The 12,503-nt window shown below is 47.4% G+C and overlaps 1 protein-coding gene across 1 annotated transcript in view; it reads left to right on the top strand.

Annotated features, from left to right (window-relative positions):
- The first annotated feature begins 6,858 nt into the window (after positions 1-6,858).
- The window catches only part of CADM4 (cell adhesion molecule 4), a 429,923-nt gene continuing 424,278 nt past the window's right edge, over positions 6,859-12,503 (top strand). The window contains exon 1 of the mRNA XM_063942494.1: positions 6,859-7,034. Coding sequence (XP_063798564.1) covers positions 6,953-7,034 — 82 coding nt within the window. The 5' untranslated portion in view covers positions 6,859-6,952. The remainder of the gene's footprint in view (positions 7,035-12,503) is intronic.

The raw sequence follows: 12,503 nt of genomic DNA, 5'->3' as shown, positions 1-12,503 counted from the left end.
CTAGGGCATCATATTGGTTAGGGCCGGCCCTGCAAGTGGGGCTGCCGAGAGCTTGGGTGGGCATCAATACTGGGGAGCCTAGTGGGCCCCAATAAGGAAGGGAGGCTTAAGGTGCAAACTTGGATGTGAGTTTATGCCTCCCGGGCAAATCTGCCACTCCTCTTGGGGCAGCTGGATGGAGGCATCAATAGTGGATGCATTATCACCATTGCCTGCACCAACTAGTAATAAGAACGGGCATTGAGCTGTATGATTCGTGACAGGCTCCCTCTCACCTCCAATCTCTGTTGCTGCGGCACTCCCTGGAATGGTGGTAGTCCCATTACTATGGGGGTGACCATTAATGATGCAATTTACATCATGATGTGGGTTTAGCAGTTAGGTCAATAGACCCCCTAACTACCTTTTGAAGCAGCGAGCAGCAGAGAGACCTGATGATGTCCACCTTGAGGAAAGTAATTGCTCTCCTTGGGAATAGTTATATACAAAACTGGCAAGTTGCTCAAATCAATTTATTAGTCAATAACAGGTGCTTGCAAGGAAGGGGCTAATCTAGACAAGAATATACACAAAATTCCCCCAGCACACTATAATGGACCTGTAAATGAGATTTACATCCTATATGATAGTAGAAATACAGAGATCTCAGTTACATATATTTGCAAAGATATGATTAGACCACCAGCCACTTCACGACTTCTCTGATATGATTTTGTGTTTTTCCTCCAGAGGAATAGCCTACTGTCCCTGGGGTCAGGGAGGCAGGGCTTCCAAGAGAAATACTGGGCCCTGGTACAACAACTTCTTGGGCCCCCCGTTTCCCCCCTGGAGGTGGGGTGAGCACAGCATGCTGGGGGCATGGCCACACCTCTCTGTCTAGCACATGAGAAGCACCCATGGCATGCCTCCCAGCCAGAGCAGTAGAGAGCCTGACTTGGCCCAGGTACTTTTCAGGGTGCATGGCCAAATCACAGGAGGCGTGGCCATGCACCTGCAGAAAAAAATACACAAAAAAGTATATTGAGCACCTCCCTGGCAGCTTCTGCCTCCAGGCATGTAAGGGGGAGGGGGGGGGGCAACCTACGGCCCCCACTGGCCCCTCCATCAGACCTGGGCCCAGGTAGTTTGTACCCCCCCCCCCCTCTCTAAGCGCCACTGCAGGGAGCTCTCCTACTAACTCCAGGAGTCTCCCTGACAATCCCAGAGAGTTAGAAATGATAACCAAGGCACCAAGGAGCAGTAGTTTAGGAATAATACGGTAGTTGAAATTAATTAAGGAGGCGGCTCCTAAAGTGGCGACAGTCAGGATTAGGACCTGACCTTTTTACTATGTGCATTCCTGCAAAACATGCAGCAACTGTTTGCCCGAGGGCACTGGTTAAACCAGGAAGTAGGCGCGCAACTTTCTACATACGAAACGACAGATGGAAATAGAGAATATTCCTCGGCTTACACACCTCACAATATTGACATTTCAATTGACTGAAAGATATGTCGGGTGAGAAAAATAAGGGAAGGTAAAACTGATTTTGGCAGTACTGTAGTAAAGTAACATGACTCCCTGATTTACACACGTAAGAGGGTAGTGACAGGCTGTGCACAATTTCTGCCGATCCCAGGTAAACTGTCTTAGCAGGATGTGCTAGGACGACAAGGTGCAGCTGTAATAGTAGGCTTCCCCTTTAAAGGGATATGAACGAAAAGGTGACACACAGGAGTGCTCATCTGCATGTCTCCGCCTCCAGTCCCTGAATGCAGCAAAATGTGTTTTCCCTGACATGCTGTGAGACTGACAGACCTGACTCCAGAGATACAGGACGGCGAAGATTCATTCCCATTCCATGACAGCGCAGCTAAATTATTTACTGTATTCTAAACATTTTTACTGCAAATGAGAATTTATATGAGATCTTAGGTTGGGGACAGAGATGGAAACGGATATCGCCATGCCCATAGCAACATTTAGGGGTAAAATGATGATCCCCAGGTATCCCCTCAGGGGATCACAGAGGGCACCCTGGAAGGCAGTGTTGGACTGGGGCATGTAAGGCCCACCGGGGGAATGCAGTGGTAGGGACCTATGTTAGGGGTGTGGCCAGTCTGCAGAGGGGGTGTGGCCTGCCACCTCATTGGTTTGACTAACCATTAGAGAGTGCAACGTCTGGGCCCCTTCATAAATATATACAGTAAATTCAGCTGCTGCATGCATGATAATGTACCAGATTAATAACAGCAATGCACTGTACAAAATACACTATAATCCAGTATAATGTAACATATGTATAATGTATAATTCAAGTGCACAGTCTGGAACCTGATCCTTAGAGTAGGAGGTTGGACGCCAGGCAGTGGGGCCCACCGGTGGTTTCCCTTGTACCCCTGTGGGCCAGTCCAAACCTGTTGGAAGGTTAGTCTGGCATCGCTGGGGCCTCCTTACCTCTGGGCCTCCTAGCGGTTGCATCTCTGCCGCGGTCACATCGTAATACCAACAATGGTGGGGTTGGTACTAGAGTACAGTGCAAGCTTTCAAGGCTAATTATCCAATGGAAGACGCACATTATGTATCAAAGCTTGGAGAGAGATACAGTGGAGAGATACATAGTCAAATCGGGCGGCACTCCCGGACACCCGGAAAAGTGGCAAACCTCCCCCATCCAGCTTGCATCCCCCGCACTGTCCCCTGCTCACCTCAGCAGCTGCCCGCATCCAGTGGAAAAGTGGGAGGGGCAATGATGCGATTTGCACTGAATCACGTCATTGCGGCCCCAGCCCCACTTTACAGTGCTGGAAATACTGTATAGTGGGGGGCGGAGATGCGATGACGCAATTGCGTCTCCACACCCCAGACCTTCCTGTTTTCAGTAGCAACACCCCCTGCTGAGCCAACATGGCTGCTCCTGGAGGGAGATAAATTGGGGATAGATGAAGTATCAACCAATCAGCTCCTAACTGACATGTTACAAGCTGTTTGAAAAATGACAGAAGCTGATTGGTTGATACTTTATCTCTCTCTCTCTCTCTCTTTTATCTCTCTCCAAGTTTTGATATAGCTTCCCCAAAGTGTATTTGTCATCTAAAAACAATCCCTTTTGAATTAATGTGCTGCGTTCACGTATCTGGCTCACAATATTTATAGCCACCGGGTGTTGGTGATGGGTACAATACATTACAAGGGGAATGTACACACCTGAAATAACCAGGAACATACTGTAAACACATACCTCCCAACATGACCCTCTCCAGGAGGGACAGAATGCTCTGCTCCTGGACTTCCCTATTAATCTATGATTGCCATCACCTGTGCTGAAACACCTTTCTTATTCATTAACCTGTTCAACACAGGAGCCGGCAATCATAAATTAAGAAGAAAGTCCAGAAGCAGAGCATTGTGTCCCTCCTGGAGAGGGTCATGTTGGGAGGTATGTAAACAGGATACATACTGCATAGGCCAGTGGTTCCCAAACTGTATGCTGTGGCACCCTGGGGTGCCCCGGGACACTGGCAGGTGTGCCTTGGATTGGTGGTGTAGGACCAATTAAAATTATTTATGGGCAATGTAATAGGCAAAACCAGTGCTGGTGGCTGCCAGTCATAAAATATGTGGACAAACAGAAGCAAATCCTGTCCCTCACCACACAATTACACATGAGAATGACATATATAAACACAATTTACTTCATTTAATATTTCTTTCTAAATTTCTCAATAAGAAGCTTTTGGCCTTGAGGTGCTGAGATTTTTTTTTTTCCGGATGCTCTAGGGCAGGGCTGGCCAAACCGGTCCTCGAGATCTACCAACTCTTCACATTTTCCAGACCACCTAACTGGTGCACAGGTGTAGTCATTACTAATTAAGATGTGCTGCATGTATTCCAAACTGACAATTCTACAGATCTCCAGGAGGCCTGGAAAACATGAACTGTTGGTAGATCTCGAGGACCGGTTTGGCCAGCCCTGCTCTAGGGTGCTGTGATTCCAAAAAGTTTGGGAACCACTGGTATAGGCTAAAACAAGGACATGTGGAAATGCTGCAAATTGCAAAAATAGTTCCCATTTTATGACAAAAATTAGCCTCTTGGTTAATAATTTGATCCAAGAGACGGAGCACATTTCTGTGTGAAACAAGGAGTTCCTGCTGTGCAAATATATTTTATTTTCAGTCACGGTAGTGTCGCACCTTGTACAATTTATTTAAAGAAACAGAGCCGCAGGTAAGTGACAGGTACATTATGGATCCTGGTGAGATGCATAGGCCACTCTTGGCGTGCGTGCTGGGTAAAAGCGGAATACAAGCACAGTCTGCCTGCTTGTGTTATCACGCCGCGTATAGTGACGTTACATGGCTGCCAACCTCACTCATTCTCTCTGTGTGATTACAGCCGGCTTCTGCATTTCCGGCAATAATGTCGCTTCAATTCATTTAACTGGAATGAAAGAGTTTTTTCTAACATCAGTCTACACCTTCTGCCCAAGTTGTCGTAAAGCAGAGCTAGACTATTCTCAGAGCGCGGAAATGGGTGCCGTGTATGTCCAAATAGCACAGAGACGCAAATACATCAGTCAGATCCCTTCTATTGTGTGTAAGGGAAAGTGCAAATGCACAGTGAGGATAATGGCCCTGATTTCAGGGGTGCGCGCAGTTCCATGCAGAACTGAAAATGCGCTCACAGGGCACTTGCAAAAATATGCTAATTGCACAGCCGCTGTCTTGTGCCCGAAGACGCTCACTGTTGGCGAACCACATAAAATGGTTCTGACATGGCTGTGGCTAGAACCCCCCCCCCTTCATTACCTCTCCCAGACGCTGAGTACTTGTCACTCAGGGGCAGATGTATTAAGCCTGGAGAAGTGATGACGCAGTGATAAGTAGAAGGTGATAACGCAACAGCCAATCATTAAGGGTTTGAAAAATGACAGTTAAGAGCTGATTAGCTGGTGCGTTATCCCCTTACACTTATCACTGCTTTATCACTTCTGCAGGCTTAACGCATCTGCCGCTTTGCAAATAAACCTCTGTGCGTACAATATTGCACCGCTGGATTGGTTGTCAGAAACCCACCAACCATTCGATGCCAGGCTTCCGATGTCCATGCCTACTCTCCAGCTGCTTCTGATTGGCTGATTGTGGATACATCGCTGAAGCTGGTAGTTGCTTTTTTTCATCCGCCGTGCGTATAAGAAATAAGCGTTTTAAGTAAGATTTTATTTATTTTTGCGCGAGGAGAGTTACGCCAGCTGTATTTGCGAGGGTTCTTTTTGTGCATACTTTACTATATGTGTATCTGGTGTATGCCAGATGTAAAACCAGCACATATGCTACTGAGGAACAGCTGCACGCCGCTTGCAATTGTGCGGAATTGAGTTTTCGTTTTAGTGTACGCGTTTGACATATGCAATATTTTATTCGCTGTTTTACACAAATGCATTTAGAGTCAGCATCAGTCTGTTCAAGTCAGTCTAATCTGTCAACCTGTGTCTAAGCCAATTCAGCAACCCTTGGCTGGCTAGGTTTGCTGGGTTTTTGGACTTCCAAAGCCAGCGGGCCACACACAGGTTGCCTACTATCAGTGACTTTGATGCATCTGCCAGGGACCACAATGCTTGGAATTTGCATGGGGTAGACAAAAAAATGTACTACCAATCAAAATAGCACTGGCACCAATATATATATATATATATATATATATATATACACCAATTCCGTCCCGGCACTCGGCTCCGTCCCTATTATGGGACTATCTTGCTCTGGTGCCCTCCTCCCGGGGCGCAACCCCTAGTATACATACAGCAGGTAATAACGAGGCGGCACTCAGAGTCTTTGAAAAAGCAGCAACAGTGTAATAGTGCAAATCAACGTTTCGGGTTTGAATCCTGATGAAGGGGGTAACCCCGAAATGTTGATTTGCACTATTACACTGTTGCTGCTTTTTCAAAGACTCTGAGTGCCGCCTCGTTATTACCTGCTGTATATATATATATATATATATATATATATATATGAATATAATAATAATAATAATAATAATAATAATAATAATAATAATTTTATATATATAGCGCTCTATCTCCAATAGGACTCAAGGCGCTTATATATATATATATATATATGTGTGTATATAATACATATATATATGTAAATTATGTATATATATATATATATATATATATATATATATTTACCAATGTCCTTGCTTGAAAGAACGAGGCGGCACTCCCAAATATATCCAAAAAACGTGTTGTATTCAATCAAAACAGCATCATATGTTTTAATTGAATACAACACGTTTTTTGGATATATTTGGGAGTGCCGCCTCGTTCTTTCAAGCAAGGACATTGGTAAATATGAATTTGATTAGGAGGGCCCCCCTAATTTGAACTTTCGTGAGTCCGGAGTGCCAAGCTACATTGCAACGTATATATATATATATATATATATATGTGTGCATTACATTAATGTAAATAACATTTTATTTATCTATTTTTCCCAGACACCTTGAACTCAACATTTTTATTCAGCATTTTACTAATAAATAAATAATAATAATAAATAAAAATACAAACAAACAAATAAATAAATAAATGACACAGCATGACAAGGACTTCAATGCTAAATTGGTGTTGGAAATAAAATGCAAAACTTATTCTGTCAATTTATTTTTGCATCACATATTTACTAATCCCCCCACCACTTCCCCCATTGCGGTACACAGCTCCAGCGGAGTCCCGTAAGGGGTTAATGCCCCCTCCTAACACCCGCATGGGACTAGTAAACAGTCACCTCCCATTCTGCATAGAGGGGACGAGACTCCCCCCGCCATAGGCTGCTCTCCCGGGGGCTCCTCCCCTGCCTTTGCATCTCATTAGCATACATTAGCGGCGGCAGGGCAGGTGCAGCAGCGGCAGGCAGCGAGGAGACAGCAGCAGCAGCATTGGGAAGGCACTGCTACTACACCATGGCTTCCGGACACACACTGCTGTCACCGGCGCACGGCTGCGTTGTCCTGGGGATCGCTCTGCTCTGCACTGCGGGGACAGGTAGGCTGGCACTGGCACCAGTGGGGCATTCCTGGCTGCCTGCTCTGTGGCATTGGTTGGGGGGTGGGGGCAGTGGGAGGAAACTGCAATGACTGATACATTACACAGAGACACCTGCAATCACTGGCTGGCAGGGAAGGAGTTAAAGGCATATGCTATATGTTTTTCTTTTTTTAAATGACATGAAGGGTTTCTGTTCTTCTCTGCCTCCACCTCTTGGCTACCAGGGCATGCTGTGTGGCATTGGGGGGGTTGGCAGGTCACCCTGGCATGGAAGGAGTTAAGGAGGGTGGCATGCAGCACAGCTTGCATTGCGGAAGGTAATGCACATAGGAGGTGTATTTGGTATTATAGAGATGCTTCTCTGGTTTCTGGTCTCCCCTCTTGCTGCAGATTTTAAACAAAGAGACGTGTGTGCAAGGGGCAGAATCATTTGCTGAATGCTGCGCTCCCTCCTCCCTTTTATTTTTTTTTTGGTTCTGTGTACCCATCCCCTCTCCAGTGTGTGTGTGTCATTGATGGAAAGAGTTAATCCCCGGGGTCCGGGACAAGTCAGCGCTAGCCCCCCCTCATTCTGTCCTTGTCATCTTCTTCACTTGCTCCCCTCCCCAGTGCCAAGCCAGCAGGCGAGATTCCATCCCAATTGTCCGCATTGTCCATTCAGTGAGACTGGCAGTGGTACCCACCGTGCTGGGGCTGCACAGGGTCCTATCTCCATGGATGCTGCATGTTTGTGTCAGCCGGAGACTGCGTGCGCAGCAGATGCTTTCATACAAATGTGACAGTGGGGCAGAGATTTATAGGCAGGGACCTGACCCCTGGCACTGGGGGGCATGTGTCCTGCTGATCCTGTATGCCAGAGCACCAGCCGCTGTGGGACTACAAGTTCCAGCTTGGTCACATGGGTGCTGGGACTTGTAGTTCTATAGAGCAGGTCGGCCACCTCTGGTGTAGGCTGGTGGCTGTGACGGGGATTGATACCCCCCCCTTTGCCCATCTAATCTGCTTCGTGCCATCTGCTGCGCACCTGACACCTCCTGACTCGTAACTTGATGTCTGTATAGTTTTTGGGAAGTAAAGGTCATTTACTTCTCAGCGTGTTCTTTTCCCGTCATTAGAGGGAGATATAGCAATGGGCTTTCCAACAATACCGCCTTTCAGGATGTTAAGTCTCTGAATGCTGCAGCTAATGGATGGCTTGTTAACTCCAGATACATAATTGTCACACACTGTATGTGGAGTTACAGCGGGTCTGCCTGATGGATGCAAACATTCTAAGAGCATAGTGTGTGTGTGTGTGTGTGTATGTATGTATGTATGTATGTATATATATATATATATATATATATATATATATATATATAAAATTTCTCGTATACCAAATAGTCTTCTCTTCAGTTGTTTACAACAAACAGAATTTGCCAACCATCCCCAGTGTGCCTTATTGCATCTTGTAGCCATTGCTTTTCCCCTCATTTCTATAATACATATTGAGCCTTAGCACATGGGTGAAGTTCTTGCATTAATCATTGGAAATATGATAACCTGACCACATGACAAAACAGAGAAAGTGGCCTGTTTATGTCAGTGATCATTTGTCACATTAGTTGTTAAACAAGCCCGCGTCGCCTCTGCACCCGCACATTCATTCTCTGGCAGGGCAATCTGAGCTGTCGCTGTCCTGTACTCCAGACAGGGGGCAGTGTGGTTAGCGAGGGGCTGGATGCACAGTGTCCAGTACACCAGGCAGGGGGCAGTGTGGTTAGTGAGGGGGCTGGATGCACAGTGTCCAGTACACCAGGCAGGGGGCAGTGTGGTTAGCGAGGGGGCTGGATGCACAGTGTCCAGTACACCAGGCAGGGGGCAGTGTGGTTAGCGAGGGGCTGGATGCACAGTGTCCAGTACTCCAGGCAGTGGGCAGTGTGGTTAGTGAGGGGGCTGGATGCACAGTGTCCAGTACTCCAGGCAGGGGGCAGTGTGGTTAGTGAGGGGGCTGGATGCACAGTGTCCAGTACACCAGGCAGGGGGCAGTGTGTCCAGTACACCAGGCAGGGGGCAGTGTGGTTAGTGAGGGGGCTGGATGCACAGTGTCCAGTACTCCAGGCAGGGGGCAGTGTGGTTAGTGAGGGGGCTGGATGCACAGTGTCCAGTACACCAGGCAGGGGGCAGTGTGGTTAGTGAGGGGGCTGGATGCACAGTGTCCAGTACACCAGGCAGGGGGCAGTGTGGTTAGTGAGGGGGCTGGATGCACAGTGTCCAGTACACCAGGCAGGGGGCAGTGTGGTTAGTGAGGGGGCTGGATGCACAGTGTCGAGTACACCAGGCAGGGGGCAGTGTGGTTAGTGAGGGGGCTGGATGCACAGTGTCCAGTACACCAGGCAGGGGGCAGTGTGGTTAGCGAGGGGCTGGATGCACAGTGTCCAGTACTCCAGGCAGGGGGCAGTGTGGTTAGCGAGGGGCTGGATGCACAGTGTCCAGTACACCAGGCAGGGGGCAGTGTGGTTAGTGAGGGGGCTGGATGCACAGTGTCCAGTACTCCAGGCAGGGGGCAGTGTGGTTAGTGAGGGGGCTGGATGCACAGTGTCCAGTACTCCAGGCAGGGGGCAGTGTGGTTAGTGAGGGGGCTGGATGCACAGTGTCCAGTACACCAGGCAGGGGGCAGTGTGTCCAGTACACCAGGCAGGGGGCAGTGTGGTTAGTGAGGGGGCTGGATGCACAGTGTCCAGTACTCCAGGCAGGGGGCAGTGTGGTTAGTGAGGGGGCTGGATGCACAGTGTCCAGTACACCAGGCAGGGGGCAGTGTGGTTAGTGAGGGGGCTGGATGCACAGTGTCCAGTACACCAGGCAGGGGGCAGTGTGGTTAGTGAGGGGGCTGGATGCACAGTGTCAAGTACACCAGGCAGGGGGCAGTGTGGTTAGTGAGGGGGCTGGATGCACAGTGTCCAGTACACCAGGCAGGGGGCAGTGTGGTTAGCGAGGGGCTGGATGCACAGTGTCCAGTACTCCAGGCAGGGGGCAGTGTGGTTAGCGAGGGGCTGGATGCACAGTGTCCAGTACACCAGGCAGGGGGCAGTGTGGTTAGTGAGGGGGCTGGATGCACAGTGTCCAGTACTCCAGGCAGGGGGCAGTGTGGTTAGTGAGGGGGCTGGATGCACAGTGTCCAGTACACCAGGCAGGGGGCAGTGTGGTTAGTGAGGGGGCTGGATGCACAGTGTCCAGTACACCAGGCAGGGGGCAGTGTGGTTAGTGAGGGGGCTGGATGCACAGTGTCCAGTACACCAGGCAGGGGGCAGTGTGGTTAGCGAGGGGGCTGGATGCACAGTGTCCAGTACACCAGGCAGGGGGCAGTGTGGTTAGTGAGGGGGCTGGATGCACAGTGTCCAGTACACCAGGCAGGGGTGAGTACGGTTAGTCAGTGGTTAGATGCACACACTAAGGCATTATCTGCTATACGTCACACTTCGGTGCATATGGAACTGTCCAATATTGGGTAGTTAATCTATCAAGGCTGACCTATAAAGTACAAAACGGAATCTTTGTAGTAATTATATTCATGGCTATAAATATGGAACCTCTAACACAGCGTCGTGCATATTTATCAATGATTCAGAGGCGCAGACTTTTCAATATTAAACATGGAGAGTATGTATTACTTGTCTATGATATGTATATGTGTCTGTAACGTGTTATACAGCTTACTCCAACGCAAAGGTTATTTAAAATTTATTTCACAATTTCATTATTTAATACTTTCTCTAGCCCTGATTGCAGTTAATTATTATTATTTTTTTTTGTTAGATTACATGGTGTTATAGAAAGTAACGTTCTATAATTATTATTTTTTTTTATAAATTGCCTCCCTCTTTTTTTTTTAGTTACTGTCTTTTTTGTATTTGTTATATATATATATATATATATATATATATATATATATATTTATCATTTGGTATTCAAAAGTATGTATCTAACTTCTAACTGTATTATTGGGAGTTTAAGTGCTTTGCGGAGTTATTCTGTGTATTATATGATGGTAATGCTCCCACTACTGTACGTTATAATATTATTTGTGTTACAGGGGACTTGTGTATAACCAGGTATTTCGACTCGGGTAGCGAGCAGGGTTGAACACGTGTGAACGCGTAATTCGACCCGTCACCTATTCGCTGAGTAGAAAGAGATGGTGCTTGGAGGTCATCTCCTCTCCAAACGCCGCCTCCGAACGTGTCTATCTATTATGAACTCTCCCTGTGCACCCACCGGGTTACCTGGAAGGGTATGGATCACAGGGTCGATAGTTATTAGGTTGACCACTCAACATGTGAAAGGTTGACATGGTGAAAAGGTTGACACTGGAAAAGGTCAACATGACAAATGGTCAACACAAAAATGGTCGACACAGAATTTTTATTTTTTCATTTATTTAGGTGTCGTTTTCACTGTCGCGGTACATGGAACCCAAATTAGTGCACTGCGTCCGCTCACACTTCGGGCAAGGTGCCTTACTCGGCAATGGTTACTATTCCCAATCGTAGTCCTTGGTGATGGAAAAGTTGAAAAAAATGAAAAAATCCCCATAAAGCGGTGTTGACCATTTACACATGTTGACTTTAAGCACTGTTGACCTTTTATATGTCGACCTAATGTATGTCGACCTATTGATTGTTGACCTGATTAAGGTTGACCTGTCATCCGGATACTGACCTGGAACATGTGACCTGCTGGTCTGGAAACTGTGACAGTTATTTGCAACCACTCACTAAGTAAGGATTTCTCGAAAATTCGACTCCTAAGGGAATGAAAAGGGGTAAAATGTTCCGTCCAACAAACCGCTGCCTGGTTTATCAGCTAGTATCACTTTAATAAAGTATCTTCTTCTTTAGTTGTTGAATTTTTTGGGTGCATAACCTTATTCAATGCCTTCAGAGTAGCCGGTATTTGATCTGGGTTGATGCTAGATTCAAGTGGCCTAAGGAACCTTTTACGTCAGGGGGAGGAGGCACGACACAAGGGAGAAGGAGCTAGGCCAGCAGGATAGGTCCTCTACTATCCACGCCACCAACCATTACCTTTAGTAATCAGGTGGCGAGCGAAGCGAGCTACCGAGCCCGAAGTGTGGCGAGTGTATTTTCGGGTACCCTGTTCGGCCGTAGCTCCTCCCCCTGGTGACGTGTCTCCTTCCCTAGTGACGTCAGAAGGTCCCTTCTCCCACTCCGATTTAGAACCAACCATTTGATCGGGTAGCTAGGTGCTGTTTTCCTACATGATGTTTTCAGGATATGTGAACGCCAGTCTGGTTAAACCTGCACATCCTTCAGCCCAGGTGGGCGTGCCATTGTGCACGAATAGTTTTGACATGCCTGTACTCTAGTCACATGTCCAGAGAAAGCCCTGAGGGTGTGAGGTGAAAGAGTAGGCCTTTTGTAATTTGCATAGGATAATAGAAGGGAATAATGTCTACGATTTTCAGAT

Source organism: Pseudophryne corroboree, chromosome 10, assembly GCF_028390025.1.
Source record: "Pseudophryne corroboree isolate aPseCor3 chromosome 10, aPseCor3.hap2, whole genome shotgun sequence".
Lineage (NCBI taxonomy): Eukaryota > Metazoa > Chordata > Amphibia > Anura > Myobatrachidae > Pseudophryne > Pseudophryne corroboree.
This window is presented reverse-complemented; position numbering and strand designations above follow the sequence as displayed.